This window comes from Symphalangus syndactylus, chromosome 11, assembly GCF_028878055.3.
Source record: "Symphalangus syndactylus isolate Jambi chromosome 11, NHGRI_mSymSyn1-v2.1_pri, whole genome shotgun sequence".
Classification (NCBI taxonomy): Eukaryota; Metazoa; Chordata; class Mammalia; order Primates; family Hylobatidae; genus Symphalangus; species Symphalangus syndactylus.
The window spans coordinates 81085717-81107407 of NC_072433.2; the positions used below are offsets into that span (position 1 = coordinate 81085717).

The 21691-nt window shown below is 36.9% G+C and overlaps 1 protein-coding gene across 15 annotated transcripts in view; it reads right to left on the reverse strand.

The window, feature by feature from the left end:
- ARB2A (ARB2 cotranscriptional regulator A) overlaps nucleotides 1-21691 on the reverse strand; it is a 480464-nt gene that overhangs the window by 149017 nt on the left and 309756 nt on the right. For 13 of the 15 annotated variants that reach the window (XM_055233330.2, XM_055233328.2, XM_063612385.1 and 10 more), the window contains 2 exons: nucleotides 15904-16020; nucleotides 8204-8288 (listed from right to left, as the gene is read on the reverse strand). In XM_055233330.2, the coding sequence (XP_055089305.1) occupies nucleotides 8204-8288; nucleotides 15904-16020 (202 nt within the window). Of the gene's footprint in view, nucleotides 1-3442; nucleotides 4887-8203; nucleotides 8289-15903; nucleotides 16021-18161; nucleotides 18388-21691 lie in introns of those variants that run through there. The other 2 variants (XM_063612387.1, XM_055233336.2) reach the window with 2 other exon arrangements.

Genomic DNA, 21691 nt, shown 5'->3' on the forward strand with positions numbered 1-21691 from the left:
AATCCTAAGCCAAAAGAACAAAGCTGGAGGCATCATGCTACCTGACTTCAAACTATACTACAAGGCTACAGTAACCAAAACAGCATGGTACTGGTACCAAAACAATGGAACAGAACAGAGCCCTCAGAAATAACGCCGCATATCTACAACTATCTGATCTTTGACAAACCTGACAAAAACAAGCAATGGGGAAAGGATTCCCTATTTAATAAATGGTGCTGGGAAAACTGGCTAGCCATATGTAGAAAGCTGAAACTGGATCCATTCCTTACACTTTATATAAAAATTCATTCAAGATGGATTAAAGACTTAAATGTTAGACCTAAAATCATAAAAACCCTAGAAGAAAACCTAGGCAATACCATTCAGGACATAGGCATGGGCAAGGACTTCATGTCTAAAACACCAAAAGCAATGGCAACAAAAGCCAAAATCAACAAATGGGATCTAATTAAACTAAAGAGCTTCTGCACAGCAAAAGAAACTACCATCACAGTGAACAGGCAACCTACAGAATGGGAGAAGATTTTTGCAATCTACTCATCTGACGAAGGGCTAATATCCAGAATCTACAATGAACTCCAACAAATTTACAAGAAAAAAACAAACAACCCCATCAATAAGTAGGCGAAGGATATGAACAGACACTTCTCAAAAGAAGACATTTATGCAGCCAACAGAAACATGAAAAAATGCTCATCATCACTGGCCATCAGAGAAATGCAAATCAAAACCACAATGAGATTTCATCTCACACCAGTTAGAATGGCGATCATTCAAAAGTCAGGAAACAACAGGTGCTGGAGAGGATGTGAAGAAATAGGAACACTTTTACACGTTGGTGGGACTGTAAACTAGTTTAACCATTGTGGAAGTCAGTGTGGTGATTCCTCAGGGATGCTGAACTAGAAATACTATTTGACCCAGCCATCCCATTACTGGGTATATACCCAAAGGATTATAAATCATGCTGCTATAAAGACCCATGCACACGTATGTTTACTGCGGCAATATTCACAATAGCAAAGACTTGGAACCAACCCAAATGTCCAACAATGACAGACTGGATTAAGAAAATGTGGCACATATACACCATGGAATACTATGCAGCCGTAAAACAGGATGAGTTCATGTCCTTTGTAGGGACATGGATGAAGCTGGAAACCATCATTCTCAGCAAACTATCACAAGGACAAACAACCAAACACCGCATGTTTTCACTCATAGGTGGGAATTGAACAATGAGAACACATGGACACAGGAAGGGGACCATCACACACTGGGGCCTGTTGTGGGTTGGGGGGAGGGGGGAGGGATAGCATTTGGAGATATACCTAATGTTAAATGACGAGTTACTGGGTGCAGCACACCAACATGGCACATGTATACATATGTAACTAACCTGCACGTTGTGCACATGTACCCTAAAACTTAAAGTATAATAGAAAAAAATCCCATGAACAAGGGGGCTAAGGATATGAATAGACAACTCTCAAAAGAAGATATACAAATGGCCAACAAACATATGAAAAAATGCTCAACATCACTAACTGTCAGGGAAATGCAAATCAAAACCACAATGTGGTATCACCTTACTCCTGCAAGAATGGCCATAATAAAAAAATTAAAAAAACAGTAGATGTTGGTGTGGATGCGGTGATGAGGGAGCACTTCTACACTGCTGGTGGGATTGTACAGCCACTGTGGAAAACAATGTGGAGATTCCTTAAAGAACTAAAAGTGGAACTACCATTTTATCCAGCAATCCCACTCCTGGGTATCAACCCAGAGGAAAAGAAGTCATTATATGAAAAAGATACTTGCACATGCATGTTTAAGTAGCACAACTGACAGTTGCAAAATCGTGGAACCAACCCAAATGCCCATAAATCAACGAGTAGATAAAGAAACTGTGGTGTGCATATATACATACAATGGAATACTACTCAGCTGTAAAAAGGAATGAATTAGGCCAGGCACATTGGCTCACGCCTGTAATCCCAGCACTTTGGGAGGCCGAGATGGGCGGATCATGAGGTCAGGAGATGGAGACCAACCTGGCTAACATGGCAAAACCCTGTCTCTACTAAAAATACAAAAAATTAGCCAAGCGTGGTGGGGGGCACCTGTAGTCCCAGCTACTCGGGAGGCTGAGGCAGGAGAATGGCGAGAACTCGGGAGGCGGAGCTTGCAATGAGCCGAGATCGTGCCACTGCACTCTAGCCTGGGCGACAGAGCGAGACTCCATCTCAAAAAAAAAAAAAAAAAAGAAATGAATTAACAGCATTTGCAGCAACCTGGATGAGATTGGAGACTATTATTCCAAGTGAAGTAACTCAGGGATGGAAAACCAAGTATCATATGTTCTCACTGATATGTGGGAGCTAAGGTATGAGGACGTAATGGCATAAGAATGATATAATGGACTTTGGGGACTTGGGGGAAGAGTGGGAGTGGTGCAAGGGACAAAAGACTACAAATATGATGCAGTGTATACTGCTTGGGTGATGGGTGCACCAAAATCTCACTAATCACCACTAAAGAACTTACTCATGTAACCAAATACCAAATACTACCTGTACCCCAATAACCTATGGGAAAAAAAAAACAGAATTGGTCTTTAGAAGCCAACAACAACAAAAAGAAAACACTATAAATAAAAAGAAGTGGGAAACCAGTCACCTGACATAGATGCAAGACCCCTCAAATATCCACTATATACATATATAGTGTATATACGTATATATACACTGTATAGTGTATATACATGGATGTATATACACGAGATATAGTGTATATACATGGATGTATATACACGAGATATAGTGTATATACATGGATGTATATACACGAGATATAGTGTATACATGTATATACTATGTGTTTGTGTGTATATATATATATATATATATGTATATAGTGGATGGTGGAGATATATCTGGAATGCAGTGGTAAGATCACAGCTTACTGCAGCCTTGAACTCCTGGGTTTAGGCAATCCTCCCACCACAGCCACCCAAGTAGCGAGGACTACAGGCTCACGCCACCATGCCTGGCTAATTAAAAAAATTTTTTTTTAGTGGAGATGGGGTCTTGCTATGTCACCCAGGCTGGTCTCAAACTCCTGGCCTCAAATGGTCCTTGAGCTTTGGCCTCCGAAAATGCTGAGAGTACAGGCATGAGCCACTGTGCTTGGCCCTCCCTACATGTTAATAACGAACAACAAGGCCAACTTGGGCACCAGTGTGAGACCATGTCTCTGCTAAAATAAAACTAAAAACAAAAACAAAAACAAAAACAATATAACTATGCTAAACATACAGTGATATTTTAAGTAAAAATTTATAATTTTATATCTGCTTTTAAATTATATATAAACAGGTAAGTAACATTCATAAAATGAAATTATTATGACCAATACATACTTTTTTTGTAATGGGAAGCAAATCTAGTTATAAAGGAAAAACTACATATTAAATAAGTGTGTATGTTTATAGGCAATTTCACTGCTATCACTGTGAAACTTTTAGTCAAAAGATCAAAGCATATTATAACAAGAAAAAAAACTTTACAATTTAGCAAGCTGGAAAAAAAACTTCATTAAATTGAATATACAGCCGGAAGATCCATTACTAATTTGTGGTCAGTACACATGTTGAAATCTTCAAATAATATTAACATTTTAAATTACATATAACAGCAATTATTGATCAGAGAAATTCGGGTGTCTCAAAGGTACTTCATCAACCTTTGGTTGTTTCTATTTTAATTTCCTGCCATCACCTCAATCAATTAATGTTGAACAATTAATCTTGTTCAACATTTTTTATGGACTCTGAGGGAAAGCATTAAGTCAAGCTGAAGAAGTGGTAAGTTTTTATAAGTAGGTATAGGAAATGCTGGGGGTGCTGGTTCTAACTCTCTTCTTATTTGATGCAACCTAATGTTGATGCCAGCTTCTAAAGGAAGAACCTTTTTGCTAGCACAGGCCCAGAAAGCAATTCATTCTTTTTTAAAATTATGGAGAACAAGATGGTCATGATGAGCTCTTGTTCACTTCTATGTCTCCAGCTTCCAGAACAGTGCCTGGAACACAGTAAATGTCAATAAATACTTTAGTGATAAATGGATATGTGCTGGGGAATGTATGTACAATTTCCTTCTGATTTAGGCCAAATTTGTTAGAACAAAATCCCACAGGGAATGGAAAGTTACACTTAGTAGCAAGTTCTGTCTTAAGGAAAAAAGTGGTCAGAGGAGAGCTGAATAATAAAGGTGACTTAGTATAAGATCAAGTATGACAAAGAAATTTAATATCTTCTTTCTGATAAATTATACAACAAAGTCTAATCAGTTAGTAGGGGAGCAAGGGTAGGAACAAATTGTCTTCAATGAGTATTTTAGTGCATCTTTAGAAATAGATGCTCTTAAACCCGAAGGTATCAGGGCTAAGATGAGCCTTACAAGGCTTTAGTCTCAATAAAAGGTTTAAGGTTGTTTCTACTCAGGCTGTGCAACCACCTGAGTTGAAGTTTAAGCCTGTTGCATTAATTATCTACTGCTGTGGAACAAACAACCCCAAAATTTGGCAGCTTAAAACAATATACATTTATCATCTGACAGTTTTTGTGGGGCAGAAATCTGAACACAGCTGAGTGATATTAGCTCAGGGTTTCTCACAAGACTACAATCAAGGTGTTGGCTAGATTTGCAGTCATCTCAAAGAGCTCAACTGGGGGAGAATCTTCTTCCAAGGTCACTCACATGGCTGTTGGTGGACCTCAGGTCCTCCCTGGCTTTTGGCCTGATATACCACTTCCTTGCCATGTGGGCCTCTCCACAGGTCAGCTTACAACCTGGCAGCTGGTTCCCATCACAGTGAGCAAGCTAGAGGACAAGAGAGAGCCTGAGGTCTGCCATCATTCACTGCTCTTACCACTTTCCCCATTATCCTTAAGCAGCAGGCTTGACAGAATGCTGGAATGACCTTTTGAAGACTCAGCTGTGACTGCTAGGAGACAACACCTTGTGTGGTTGGACAATATCCTCCAAATATGGACTTTTCTATAAATCAGCATTTAATATATGTTGCTATTTGCCCCAATTCTGGGAATACAGGCATAGATACGGGACTGCCTTCTTTTCCCTCTACCTTTAGTGATCCACTAGTAGAGCTCTTGCTTCCCATGCCCATTACTTCAGACTCTACTGGTCTAAAGGTCTTAGTTCCAAAAAGGAGATATGTTTCCATTAGGTGACATAATAATAATTCGTTTGAACTGGAAGTTGAGACTGCAATCTTGCCACTTTGGTCTCCTTATGCCACTGAATCAACAGGACATGGATGTACTGGATGGGAGCACTATACTGGATGGGTGATAAATCCTGATTTCCAAAGGAAAACATAGTTGCTACTACACAATGGGTAATAAGTAATATCTCTGTAATGCAGGAAATGCTCCAGAGTACCTGTAAGTAGTTTCTGTAATTAAAGTCAATAGCATACTATGATCACCTACTTCAGGCAGGACTGCTAATGGCCCAAACTCTTCGAGAAGGAAACTGTGGATCATTTCACCAGGCAAAGAGTCTTGACCAACTATAGTGCTTGCTGAGAACAAAGCACACCTCATTTTATTGTGCTTCAGTTTACTGCACTTCACAGATACTGATTTTTTTTTAACCAATTCAAGTTTCCTGGCAACACTGCATCAAGCAAGTCTATAGGAGCCATTTTTCCAACAGCATGTGCTCACTTCGTGTCTCCCTGTGCTAATAAACTTTTCCATGATTACCATATGTTATGGTAATCTGTGATTAGAGATGGGGTCTTGTTCTGTCTTCTAAGTTGGGGTACAGTAGTACAAACATAGCTCACTGGCTCACCGTAGCTTTGAACTCTTAGGCCCACGTGATCCTCTTGCCTCAGCCTCCTGAATAGCTGGGACTGTAGGTGGGCACCACCGTACTTGGCTAATATCTTAAAATTTTTTTTGGAGAGACAGGCAAGGTCTTGCTTTGTAGCCTGGGCTGGTATCAAACTCCTGGCTCTGAACAATCCTCTTACCTTGGCCTGCCAAAGTACTGGGATTACGGGTATGGAGCCACCACACTCGGCCTTGATCAGTCATCTTGGATGTTACTACTGTAATTGTTTTGAGGTGCCACAAACTGCACCCATAGAAGACAGTGAACTTAATTGATAAAGATGTTCTGACTACACCACCAACTGAGCAGGTCTCCTGTCCCTATCCCTTTCCTGGGGCCTCCCTGTTCCTTGAAACACAACAATATTGAAATGAGGCCAATGAATAACTCCCCAATGGCCTTTAAGAATTCAGGTGAAAGGAAGAGTTGCATATCTCTCACTTTAAATCAAAAGCTAAAAATGATTCCACTTAGGATGACATGCGTGTCAAAAGCCAAGATGGGCTGAAATTTAGGCTTCTTGCACTAAACAGTTAGCCAAGTAGTGAATGCAAAGGAAAAATTCTTGAGGAAATTAAAAGTACTACTCATGTGCAGAATGGTGAAAAATTTGAGTCATCCATTCTTAATCAAGGTTGAACAAGGTCATGCTCTGCCTTCTTGTTTCAGTTCTTACACTGTAAACAAGTATCCTTTTTATAGACTATTTAGTGCCACATTTTTCTATTTTTGTGCCGTTTTTTGGTTTCACTGTTTACAATAGCCCCCAAATGTAGTGCCGAAGTGCTGTGAGGTGTTGCTAAGCACAAGAAGGCTGTGATATGCCTTATGGAGAAAATATGTGTTAGATAAGCTTCATTCAGGCCGGAGTTACAGTGCTGCTGGCCATGAGCTCAATGTTAATGAATCAACAATATATATTAAATAAGGTGTCATTAAACAGAAACACACATAAACCAAGTTTACATATTGATTGGTTGACAAAAATGTGACCAGAAGCTCACAGGAACCTGGCCTTGTATTTCATCTAGGAGCAATGATTTGCTAATTCAGTGTTTTTAGTGACTTCACATTATATAACTAGAATAAATAATGAAAATCGATTGTATAATATTTAGGAACACACACATATATACATATGTGCATGAGTATATGTGTGTATATGTCTGTCTCTGTGTGTGTGTATAGTAGCATATACATCTTCTAGTGGTTCTGTCTCTGCCGTTGAACCCTGGCTTATAGACTTATAAAATTCAGCTATAATGATAGTGAAGCTCAGCTGAAGTTTAGGTATTAATGATAGTGATGTTTAATTATAACAATAGTTCCATACCTAGAATCTGAACTATTCTCCAAATTATTTTCTTCAAATATGTACACATATTTTCAACTTTAAGTACTCAGTGATTAGCTATCACTTATGATTGTTAACATAAAGTAGTTTGTGTTCCAAACTTTTACCCATTCTCCAGCACCCATGGTCAGAGCAAACCCATTTCTGCTATCAGTTATAATGAGATGCCACTGCTCACTTGGCTGAGAACTGTGAAAGTCAAAACCAGAAAGCTAACAAATGTCACTCTCTCTTCTTACCTAGTGACTCAAATACAAAGCCTTTAGGCTGGAAATCAGTGCTATCCTTAAACTTCCCAGAGCCCAACTGCTCCTACCCTGCTCATCTCTTCACCTCTTCCCTTTCAATAGGCAGTCCAGTCTTGCCTTTGTTCCCTGTGAACATCTTCAGATCCATTCCTGCTGTTGCTCCTTAAATTGCTCTGTCTCCTTTGCACAGGATGCCATCTTGCATGTTTTCTTACAGTCCAGAGTCTATCTAACACAAGAACCAACTAAAATCTTTGCGTGAAATATTTTTTTTCTAAGGTCTCTAGGACACACAACATCCTTGACTGCCTGTCATATCATTGAGTTGGAACTCAGAGACACATATCCTATGAAAGATCCTGTATGTCTGCCCAATCCTTGTTGTTTAGGTATTCATATATGCATGTCTTATCTCTCTGAGCTTCAACAGCAGTTGTCTACACTACTCTTGAATTGTTTCACCTATTCATCTTACTGAGTTTGTTGGTAAGCATTTTAAGCTACTTAACAAATATGTGATAGTGGATTCTACCCATGCATAACATTACCAGTAATTCATCCAACAACTCAAAGATAAAAACAAATGAATTCACAAAACAGAATTCTACATTTCATTAGCATATTTTTCGCCCTGAAAAACAACAGCAATCATACATCTCTCATCAAACACATACCTGCTGAGACCCGGGGGCAATCAGGTAGCATGGACTCCACTGATGTGTCTAATGGTTCTGAGCTAGAGACCCAATTACAACAGTTCTGCAATGTAATAGAGACAATATTGTTGAAATACAATTTAAGCCAAGATGGAATTTTTAGGAAGAGATTAATTTATCCTATAAAATCAACCACCAGAGTGTATTCAATTTATTTTCCATACACAACATTTTTTTCTTATGTAAACAGTCGGTAATTATTCATAATTAACATGACTCTGAGAAAGGTCTTTTTGTTTGTTCGTTTTACAATTCAGCAAATCATCTGTGCTGATATTAAGATGACACGTAAGGGCAGGGCGCGGTGGCTTGCACCTGTAATCACAGCACTTTGGGAGGCCGAGGCGGGCAGATCACTTGAGGTCAAGAGTTCGAGACCAGCATGGCCAACATGGCGAAACTCCTTCTCTACTAAAAATACAAAAATTAGCCTGGCGTAGTGGTGCTTGCCTGTAGTCCCAGTTACTTGGGAGGCTGAGGCAGAAGAATGGCTTGAACCCAGGAGGCAGAGGTTGCAGTGAGCTGAGAGCGTGCCATTGCACTCCAGCCTGGGTGACAGAGGGATACCCCGTCTCAAAAAATAAATAAATAAAATAGACGACACTTAACCTTCCATGAACCATGATGCAATATATTTCCAAGTGAAGTTTAGATGGCCAAGCAGTAAACAAATCAAGGTATTATAATGAAGAGAAAATAAAAAAGTATCCATTTTTAACTTTTAGATTAAAATAAATATTAATTGAACATTCAAGAAAGAATAGCCAATTTTTAAACTATATTCTTTGTGTAATACCACAAGAAAGGAATTTTGTATTTACTCCTCAAAATCTGACCCATATAAAAATACTATTTTTAAATTTTTACTTTGACCTGCTTTAATGAAGGCTGTATCAAAATAGTTGTAAAGAATCACCATCTGGTGAGTTGTAGCTGTGTGTCTATGGACACAAAGCTTCCAATATTAAAAATTAGGTAATTTTCAATAGTAACGATGTAAGATAACGATTTACAATTCAGATAAATAAAATAATCTATATTCCTTTTATATATTGTAGGTCTGTATTTGAAGTCTGGCTAAAAATATGTGATTATCATCATATGGGTTTTAAAAAATTTATCAACACACACACACATACACACTCTCTCACACACACATACACACGCTCACACACACAATGAATTTCCAGACAGATTTTTTTTTTTTTAAAGAAATCATCCCATCAATCATTTTGGAAAAATCGGTGATTGCTATTCTGGTAAACAAGCATGTATTGTGTATTTTTAGATGCTTGCTTCCCTGGTTGTGCACCATGGAATCCGTCCTCACTGCGGAAAGATCCTTGACTGGTAGATCAAGTGTCTTATTGTATTTCCTTAATTCATTCTGTCTGGAAGAAGATGTCAGCTGTGTTGCAGTGAGAAGAGAATTTCAAAGGCCCCAGTCCTCACCAATAAAGGCCGAGGAATGGCTTTTGAATAGATTTGTCAAGGCAACCCTACTGTTCTGGGACCAGGGAGAGCAGGAATAACATAAAGGAAGGGTTGCTGTATGAGATTAGAAAGTGAAGTTCACAAAGCATGGCAGATTTTTGTAAGAAACAGTAGATCAATGAAACTATTGAACTGTGTAGGAAAAAAACATGAAAACAAACATAACATCTATTAATGTTCTTAAATGCTTTCTCTCTTTTTACATTTAAAATGGATAAAATATTAGTATTTTTCATGCATTACAAAAGCTTGATGGTTTAAAATGGATACATATTCCATAATGTGCTCTCCTAATCTTAATTAGCAGTTGAATGCAAAATTACACAATGTAAGCGTAGAAACTATAAAAGAAATAGGGTTTTAGAAGATATTTCATACATTTGAAATAAGTAAAATTAATATTACCATTGATAGAACACCACATCAGAGAGTTCTAGATAATGCAGAAGATTAGCACACAATTAGCCAGCTTTTATATACAATGTGACACTTGCTTGTAAGAAATAAGTATTCTCCAAAGCAGTGTCAAGATATGTAAATGGATGATTTGTTTTATCATTCATCACAGCCCCTAATAAATTCAAAAATCATGACTTCTATAGGTACTAAAAATAGGCTCCCAATGATACACGGAGATAGCTTCAATGAAGAATGACTTTCTCTTTCTCTATCTTTTTTTTAAACAATTCAGTCTTTTCAATGACAGCAATTAGCACTACCGACAGACAGGCAGCGATTAGGTACTGTATGTATTTTAATTATTATTCATCCAACTAGTACCTCCAAATCTGATGAAAGTCAGCTATTAACCAGGTGATATGTCGGTCTTCCTACTGCTCACCTACACTTCACATATGTAAAACTGTGTCTTATAGGATTTTCTAGTATTAATACAAGTGATGACACATTACAATATGCAGACAATTAATCATTTTCTAAATTGTTACTTTAAAAAGCTGAACAAAATGAACTTTTGTCTAGTTTGCTCAGCTCACCTTTAACTCAAACACTTAAAGCAAAATATAGGTTAACATTTTATGTTTGTGAAATTTCAGTTTTTATCTAGCCACATGTTTAAGGCTTTGATCTCTCATAAAAACTGGACAGAAGTTTAACACCCTATAGTTAAAGTGAGTGTGTCCAAAAGTTCTCTGCAATGACAAAGTACCTGTGCAGAACTATACAGATTTGATATGGTCATTTCAGAGTGTGTGTCTGTGTGTGTGTGTGTGTGTGTGTGTGCGTGCGGGCAGGGGCATGTGGCATTTTTACCCCAAAAAGTATATAGAAAAAAGGGCAAAACAAGTTAAATGTTTGCTATATGATAGAGTATAATGAAATAAAATAAACATATGCAAAGAAAGACATGCAGCTATTACATCTAAATTCAATCTGTCTGAAATTGTATTTTATCAACTCTAACTCCCTATTCTGAAATGTGGTACTATAGTTTAGAAGTCAAGTGTCTTTTGGTGCTTTTCTAATACTTATGTATCTCTTTTTTCAAGGCCCCCATTTGGCCCCATCCCAATTTTTAGTTGAGATGAACACTATCAAAGTGTTACGAGTAGTAATGCAGGCAGCCCACTAGGAAAGCCCTACCTAAATTCAAAACATGCTGAGAGGGTTAGCAGCCCCTGAGATGTATTCTCAGGTCCCCTGAATAGGCAACAAGGTATGTTGAACTCAAGGTACCAATAGTGCCATGCCTGAGTCTCAGATGCAGCCTCCCCTAGTCCCAACAAACAAGCATAGAGAAAGAAGTCCTTGGCCAGGGCAGACAGATAGGGATGGACCGCATGACTAATGTTTCTCTGGGTCTGAAGGAAAAAGAGAAAAATAGGTAATGTAGAAAGTATTTCTTAAAGCTAAGTGTTTTCAGTTTAAACATTTTTTACCCTAAAATGATGATCCTATAGATTTTTGTGGTTGTAAATTTTCCTTTTTGTAATATCCAAAATTTGGAGAGCTATTGATATGGATTAGAAATGCCTACAGGCCCCAGTGCTGAGTGACTCCCTTTGACATTTGAACCAAGGGTCAACAATATTTCAGAGTAGGTTTGAAATAATTTTTTTAAATAAAAACATTACAATTTATTATATTTAAAGAGAAAAGCAGGTAGTAGCTATCCCTGTGCAAGGTGTTTGGAGGTATTTGGAGATGCTTACTACCTTGGTTGAGGCTTGATTTTTATTCATTTTTATTGCATTTGTCTGAGTTGTAAATCACCTTTGCTTTAAAGGTTGATTTTTAATGTGAAAAGTTCTGTGTCCTCGGACAAATACAACTATGGTTCACTAGGTCAAGTTTCTAAAGCCCTGCATTCAGAGTTGAATGGTGATAGGAAGGGTTCACAACTATTACGTAGAGCTGCACATCTGGTGTGGCTGGAGAATTTCAGAGGCCAGGGGTATGTTGGGAAACATTTGCCCACTCAGCCTAGACAGTCCTGGGGTTTGAAGTAAGAAGTACTTCAGGAGCTGCCTTCATTTACCTTTTACCTCTCCTCAAGAGGCTGGCTTAGCATCTATGCGTGGTCTTTTAGTTCAGGATAGGTTTCACTTGGAGTAATTGCTCAAAGTATACTACTCTTTGACCTTTCTTTCTCTTTCTCTCTTTCTCTCTTTCTCCCCCTCCTCCCCTCCCCTTCCTCTCCCCTCTCCTTCCTCTTTCTTTTCTTTCTTTCTTTCTTTCTTTCTTTCTTTCTTTCTTTCTTTCTTTCTTTCTTTCTTTCTTTCTTTCTTTCTTCTTTCTTTCTTTCCTTTCTTTCCCTCTCTCTCTCTCTTTCTTTCTTTCTTTCTTTCTTCCTTCCTTCCTTCTTTCTTTCTTTCTTTCTTTCGGAGCTTGTGCTTTGTTGGCCAGGCAGGAGTGCAATGGCATGATCTCAGCTCACTGCAACCTCCACCTCCTGGGTTCAAGTGATTCTCCTGCCTCAGCCTCTTGAGTAGCTAGGATTACGGGTGCCTGCCACCATGCCTGGCTAATTTTTGTATTTTTAGTAGAGACAAGGTTTCACCTTGTTGTCCAGGCTGGATTGAACCCTTGGCCTCAGATGATCCACCTGCCTTGGCCTCCCAAAGTGTTGGGATTACAGGTGTGAGCAACTGCACCTGGCCTGACCTTCTTTCTTTAAAGGAAACTGTTACTAATATTTAGAAATTACACAAGTAATACAATAATCTTAACCTTTGTTCTGTGTGCTAAATTGGTAGGTTTAAAAATTAGCTTTTTATAAAATGGATACATAACATCAGTAACTTTATCACATCCTTTCTTATTTTTATAGATTTAGGGGTTTCAAGTGCATTTTTGTTACATGGATATACTGCATAGTAGTAAAGTCTGGATCAAATAGTACTTCTATCTTTAGCTCTTTGAGAAATCTCCACACTGTTTTCCACAGAGGCTGTACTAATTTACATTCCCACCAACAGTGTATATGAAACCCCTTTTCCTTACCAACATCTGTAATTTTTTTTAAAATAGTAGCCATTCTGATTGGTGTGAGATGGTATCTCATTTTGGTTTTAATTTGCATTTCTCTGATGATTAGTCATGTCGAGCATTTTTTCATATGTTTGTTGGCCACTTATATGTATCACATTAATTTAAACATACTTAAACATACTTACAAAACAAAAAACTTTCCAACACCCATGCTTAAGACAACAGCCCTTTCCTGTAATCCAGGTTTGTTTCTCTTCGTTATTTCAAGGAGTCTTGCAGAAGGGATAGGAAATAAGAAAGGAGAAAGAAAAGGGGAGGAAGTTTCATCCTGAGAGTTTGGAAACGCTGGACTCTTACCTTGCCAAACCACACTGTAATCTTCTCTGTAAGAGGTCACACACTTAGGTGGGTTCCTACAAGGATACCTGTCATATGCTTTTACAGTCTCTCTTTTTGTTCTCGTTTTGGAGAAGATCACTCAACAGGGGTAATTTCAAAGCTCCATCAGGAATGATCTAATAATTTAAATCTCTGAGATATTATAACGTTTTCAATAATAACACATCTCATTTCTTTATATAGTACCATTTGCTTTTCAAAGAGCTTTCATCCTTGATTATCACCTTTGGTTCTCACAATATTTCATGAAGTAGATGGAATAGGAATTATTGTCTCCAATTCAATAATGAAACAGACCCAAAAAGTTGAGTGGCTTTTCCAAGATTATAAATCTTAGCAAACTAGCTGGTACATGCTAGATTCTTAATTATTGATTTACCTAGCCAGAGTCATTATCAAAATTTAGTTCTCTCATATGCTTGTTCTGAATTACTTCCAGTATGTCACCCCGTTTCCCTTTTGTAAGATATTTTGAATACGCAAACCATTCATAAAACAAAAGATGAATACAGTTTATGTGTTTTATATTATTTGGGAGTGAGACTATAACAACAGTGACAGCTATAACTTACCAAACTTTTTTGAAGTGCCAAGAACTGTGCTATTTCTTTACATATGTTATTTTCCAACACGTTTGCAAGGTAGGTATTATAGTTTACAGATGAGAAAATTGAATCCCAAAGAGATAAAATAACTTGCTTAAAACTACAAAGTTATGTAAGTGATTGAGCTGGGATTTCAGTTTTGATAGGTCAAAATACAAAACTCTTCAAATTGCTTCCCTAAGGCTTAATTGAGGGAACTGAAAGAACTATCCAAGAACTAGGGCATTTATAAAATTTTATAAATTTTACAAAAGCTATGCTTGCAAAGAAATTAATGGCAGCATTGATTAAATTATGATGAATTCAACTACTGTCTAGTCAGTTAGATGGAAGCTACACAGATTAATATATTCTGATTTTTGAAAGGAACACCTAATCCAGCCTTAGTTAGAAATACTTAAAAAGTAAACCTAAATAAATTTTGTTATATTTGTCATCTGGAATGAAAAACTCATGAGCAAGGATGTTTTTAGTTTGAGCCAAGTATCAAATTCCATATTAGTTATGTGTGTGGGGAAAAGTTACTAACAGCTCATTTATTAACCTTACTATTTATATAATGCTGGAGCTTTCTATGTGGGTATCAAACACCTACATGTTAGAAAAGATTTAAAAAACCCATGCTTATATGTTTATAGTATTGAGACGACTGGAATAAAAATATTTTAGACTTTTGCATGATGAAAGTGCTTTTTCTAATGCAGAAAAACAAGTGATAACAGACTGGTGATAATATAATGCTACTATGAAATTAGATAGCCTAATTTTTCTATCTCTTCAAACATTAACTCTGTGGTCCTTAAGGTATACCATGAAGGCTGGTAGAATTTACCCACCACACAGTCCTGTGGTGTCAGCTGAAGAGCCACTAGGTATTCTATTAAGAAAAACTGGAAGAAAACCAGGAAGGTCAATCAGCTCATTCATACTATATAAGTAAATGATTTGATTAAACAATTACTATGGCATGGGGTGGCTGATGCCAACTGCTTATGATATCAGAAAGATAAATAAAGATAAAAGAAAATTTCAGCTGGATATCCGTCATAGGAATAAAAAATCTAACAGGCTGAAAGTTAAAAAATAGTAATAATGGGAGCATATTTAATGAATCCTTGTTAGTTTTCAGGTTCACCAGCCCTTAGGAAGTGTGAAAAGAAACTTTCTTAGCCTGAGGCTGAACCATGGCTAGCCCCTGGGTTTCTCTTAGCTCAAGGGTCTGGCATAACAGTATTTCAGCGTTTTTCTTCTCTTCCCTCTACTGGATGTAGTCAGCCAATCCATTTAAGAGTGGCACATACTGACTGCCTTTCAAGAAGAAAAGGAGACTAAGTGTACCTTATGCGTCTTTTTTGTAACTAAACAGCACCAATGCTAAATAACTGGTGGAAAAATTAAGCAACAGGGAATAAGAATCTCCTAACTCCATGACCTTTTTCAGCCAAAGTTCCTACCGTAGACTGAACACTATACACATATAGTGTTCTATAGAAAACCAAAAAGAAGGGAGGGGGGCTTTCAAAAATATTAGGTCTTCACACGGGTTTTCTATTATTATTTTAAGCATGTCTAGCTTTTTCTATTTCCTCTCAATGTTCTGCCTCTAGAAAGGGAGTTTAAGGATGGGAGGTATTACAGGTTGGCGGGGGGCTCAAGATATAAAGGCTCACACCCATCATCTCAGCACTAAAAAAAAAAAACAAGTCTCACCTCTCTCATCCATTCTCGAATCGTTTTGCCAGCTTCTTGATGCCACACATTGTGAACAGAGTCTGTCAATGCCACAGCAGTTACCTTATTTTTTACATCTGCTTCTCGTTGAATCATCTGTTTTAAAAAAGGAAAATAAAATATTGGCTATAATTGTTTTTCCTACTGAGGGCAGCCTGCTTAGTCAGAGATAACAATAATATTATATTAAAAATGAAAAAGTAATATGCATCTTTGGTTCAAAGTTACTCTTTTTTGCATTGAACACATACTCTATTCTTGTCCAGAGATGTGAAAAGACCTAATATTTTCCTTTAAAAAGATAATACCACTTAAGTCTTAGAACTACGCAGCTCTATTATTTTCCATGTGGTTTGACAATTCGAGGATTAAAGGGATCACAGGGGAATCCCTGAGGGTTTCTTTTACAAGTTTCTTCCACCACTTCCTATTTCAGTGCTTCAGGGAAGTCAGTACCCAGGGTTCACTGTTAGCTACTTAGGACTAACTTCTACTAATTTTCAGTAGATGGCACATCAGTAAAGAAAGATATCTTGCTTTGACTTTTCCATTTTAACTAGCCTGCTCTTCACCATGGCCTTGTAATTCCTTGGTGTTTTAAATGCCCACAAAGATATTTTTCATTCAGAGCCTATTAATTTTGCTTTCTAGCATATTTCTTTATGTTGGCAAACTATTACATTTTATAATAACTTCTTCCTTTAGAATGCTATTTCTACAAAACAAAATAGCTTTTAAAATAACAAAAAAAGATTTGCTTAGCTTGGAGATACCGATGAATTCATCAGTGGTCTGCCAGATAAAGAAATTAAAAGCTAAAATTTCTACATCAAAAGAACTGAAAAAAGGTTTTAATCTACCACACTAGTGGCCCTAATTTGGTGTAATAAATGTAAGAAAGCTTTAAAAATTACAGTTAAAATATCATAAATAGTAACCTTGCATTTCATAACAATGTTCTTTTTTTTGCTTCAAATGTCTTTTCTCCCTCTAAATTCTTTTATTGAAAAAAAGAACAATTTCTTTATCATTTGCTGTTAATTTCTATGAATTGTCTATCAAAAATATAATAGTGCACTTCGAAACAGAGAATTCTGAATGGCGATGAAAGCTCATACAGAGAAAGAACACTGCACACCATGCTTATGATACCAAAGGATGCCTGTTGGCATTCTGAATTTAAAACGTCCCTCTCTTAATTTTTTTAAGCCCAGCGTATGCACATGCTGTCTCAATGAATACTACCTAGTGGGAACCCGACTCACTGTTAATGCTGCCTCAGCAACATTTCTGCACCTCAAGTCTTTGTGCCCTGTGTTTTCTGCTTATATAATGTAAAAATCTTAAAATCAATATTGGTTACCAACATCATAATATTGCTGCAAAAATTTATCTTGCAATACCAATAATACTTTTAAAAGCATAAAATAATACTCTAATTCAATACTTCACATGAATTATTAAGTAGTATGCTACCTTCTTCTAGATTTTATTTTACAAATAGATTCTCATTGGATCACATTGGCACTAGCATATAAAAGTTTAAACCAAGATTAGATGATAAAACCCCAAATTCCACAATAGTGAATCCATCTGGCTTATGAAGAAATTATATGTCCTTATTCTCATTTTCTAAATGGTAACACTTTTAGAGATCTAGACCAATTGTTGCTGAAGTACAAAATAAGAACATGCCTTTCTGGCATTCTAAGGATATGTTTGCGTTTTAAAATATTTGACCCGGATTTTGTTGTGGTTGTCGTTAACATATGCAGATTTATTTAAGACAGCATCTGGAGACACTAAATCTTGAGAGCCATTTGTGAAATGAGATACAATGAAGTAATGAATTGGTGAGGAGATAGTGTTAAAGCAGAAAACCTGGGGATTAAAATTCTACAAGCTAGAAAAATACAGAGTTGTCAGAGGGACTACTAGAGGAAAATATCTGTAGTCTGTCTTTCTGGCTGACGTTTCATACAGTGGAAGTGATAACACGCAATTTATTGTCACATCACACTGTCACATTATAATCCAATATGATACTCTCTTACACTGTTACAGCATTTTACACTTTAAAAATCACTTTCATATTTTATTATTACAGGTGAGGAATGGCCAAATTCCAGAAGATCTTAATGAAAAGCAGTTTACAAATTAACCCAGTAGCAAAGAATTTCCAATATTTGACTGTTTAGGATTAGTAGAATTGTGAATAAGTGAATATGTTAACAGTCTAACTTTTTGGACTATTTACCTCTGTTCCAGCCTTGCTGCGGCCTAATTTAGTAGTCCTGGAACTACTTGCAACTGCCATTTCTGTCCAGACCCTCTGCTTCTTGCGTTTATTAGTCTGGGTCACAGTCCCCCCCTTACTTCTTCCACTGTGAATGAGCACTGATGAAAAATACTGGAGAGAGGCAATGGTGCAGGGAGACGGAATCGGGTTTGCTTGAGACAGACCTTAGATGAAATATAGCCAAAACAAGGAATGAGTGGAAGCACAGCTGGGCAGGAAAAAACCTTCTATAATATGGTCTATAACAGAAGACCATAATAGTCTGGAAAACCCTCTCTGAAAGGGAAGAAAGCCATATCATCAAAGTCCTTCTATATAACAATCTAAGGTGGACATGGCAGTATTTAATTAGGATCCGTTGATATTAAACAACTTGAAATTCCTTGTAAAATGCTTTCTATATGGGCATATGAATATTTTTCTGAGGAGAAGCTCTTTAACTTTGAGATTCTCAAAGGAATCTTAGTCTGTAAAAAAGATAAGACCATGTGATCTAAATGTTTCCATATATTCTTGAATTATGAAACATCCAGTAACAGATCCCTTTGAATAATTACACTTAAGGTCAACATCCATACCATTTTTGTTATAATATCTTCAGTATGGTATCAAGAGTTGGATAGAAGTGATGACAAATTTTGATACCTCAGATGTCAACATCCTGAAGTTCCATGGCTTAATAGGATATACATTGTAAAGTTACAATTAAAATATTGCTTTTGTCTGTGTATAATATTTATTTTAAACTGAATAGCAGTTTCCAAATTTCAAAATAAAATACAAATTCTCATTTTACTCTCAAATAATAAGAAAATGTATGCAAAACTTGTTTATTTTCCCTATTTGTGGATAAGTAAACTGAGACAGTTTAAGAAACTAGTTAAAGGCCACCCAGACACAAAGTGATAAAACTGTGACTTGACCTTGGATATATGTCATGTTCTTTCATCTGTATTACACGAGGTCTACTTCTCAGAAATACATAACACTCTTACATAAATAAACTCATTTGATTAATTCCCTTTCATATATACAGCATTTCATTCACTTGGACATTTTTTTAAATGGTAAAAAGATCCAGATCAGTAAGGAATGCTGAAATTCTAAAATTCACGCCAAGATAGAAATCAGCCAGGAGGAGAAATTGATAATAGTGCTTTAAAATTATTACAGTTCTAAAATAAATAATGTCTAGGGTAAGAGGGAAAATCAGATATTCCTATAAATCATATTGATGATTTCAGCATTAATAAAAAAAATGTGGCCCTGTTACCTGATAGTTTTGCTTCCTTAATTCTACCCATTTATCCACTCATAGTGTTTTCACTTGAGCTTAAACATAATTAATCTGCTCTTTCCTTCACTATGTGGCATGCTCCTACTCTGGCAAAAGTTTAAGGTACTAAATATCAAGTACAGTACTTTGAACAGATTAAAAACATACACCATCTGTATGCAAGTTCATATTACTATTAACATTGTTGATGGAGCTGAAATTGAGGGGGGGAAATCCTATGTATCATTATTTTTTCTTGCAGAGTAAGAGTTAAAAAATTAACTAACAGTGACAAGACGGGTGAGTTCGTCTGAGTATAATAGGAGTATTTGGTGAGATGAAGACCAGAGGACCAAAGGGAGGTGTGGGAGGGCGGGAGGCAGCAAGGCTATCTCTGCTCCCTTCTGTGTGCAGTGCAGGCCTTCCACAGGGCTGCTACCATTTCTCTCCAGAAATCCTGCAGGCCTTTTCTGTCCACTTAATTTACCTCACCATGCTTTCTCTAAGGTCCTCAAATGATGTACCTGCCTACTCTCTTCAGATACCTGGCCAAATCCAAATGCTTCATGTCATCCTAAGCATTCTTCAATTTCCTTTTTGTGCTTAAAAACTGTTTTAGCATTTCTCTGGATTTCATTTCTTCCAGAACTCCACCATAAATGACTTTCCGCAAAGGAAAACACAAAGATTCCTTTACTTCTGCCAAATTGAATTATGATTTAATTTAATTTAAGCTGAATTAAGGTAGAGAAATGCCTTAATTTACTTTGAAGGCAGGGAGATGTTGATGTTATAGGGATGCTCTGCCATGAAGTCTTTGGCATATCTCTAATCCAGGGCCTTGGGTTATGGGAATTGTAAATCCAACCCAATTCAATCTCCCAACCTAAAGGAGAAAGAAACTCTAAATTGGGTTGGCTTCACCCTAACCTAAAAGAAGCTGATGCATAATTTCATTTTCCTGTATTTGTAGCCTGGCAGCCATGACACTCAGAATAATTACTTCTTATATTTTAAAGTCCAAGGGAATTCCTAAAAGAGCCAGTGTGGGTTGGGGTAGGGATGTATATATGTGCGTGCAGACCCGTAGCTATGTTTGGATATATCACATGTTTCAAATGTGTTTTTGAAAAAATATTTTAAAGTCTTCTATCAGCAAAAGCCATTACTTTCTTTTTAAATTATGACATGTGTTACACATATGTACTGTGAGGGTTACAGCATGTGAATTACTTGTACAGGAAATAATATTCTGAAAAGAAAATCAGATAACACATATTTGCATCAGATTAGGATCTGACACTACTGTACGTTTATAAATCCAAGGATCATTACTACCGTATGAGCATGAATGAATCATCACTCTGGTTAATAGCACAGTTGAGGTTTGAGATGCCTTTAAAAAAAATACATGTATATAAATAGATTAGCTCCCTCTAGAGCTCCTTGAGTTAAAATTTCAGATTAAGTTGTTTCAAAGGCTTGAAAAGTATAAAATGCTGGTACCTTTTCATACTTTCATTATGCAGATCATAATTGCATTCAGTGCTTCTACTTGAGTGCAGTTTTTATGTGGTTTAATAAACTGTAATATTTTATCAGAAACCTCTCCTATCACTTTACACGTCTGCCTGCATATTCTCCATTTCATGGTACTCTGCCCTGTGCTATCCAAGCCCACCCGGTTACAAGTCTGCCCTGTACCATGATGACTTATCAGTCAACTGTGGGTTTGGCAGTCTTTTCTGTTAAGGTCAGAGACTACTTTGTATTATTCTTCCTGAAGATTCTTTTGGACAAGTCTATCCCAACAGAATGCTACTAACAGAACAAATGCCATCTTTGGTGTAACACTAAAACCTTGTGTTCTGTTATCTTAGGCACTAGCACCTCTAGTGATTATAATGAAATACACACACTTCAGTAGATAAAATGTGAAGAACAAACTGCCCAGCAGGAAATTCAGATGAGTATGACATTCAACTCTCCTGTTACCTGCAGTTCACACCTCTAATCTGCATTCACAATTCCTATTTTGAAAGTAGAAGCTTCGGAAGTTAAGTGCAATAGTTAAATTCAAGGATGGTGGAGTCAGATTCCCTGGGTTCAAGTCCATGCTCTGCCACTTCTAGTAATGATACTTTGAGTAAATTATTTTTCTGTACTTCAGCTTTATCAGGTGAATGTCATGG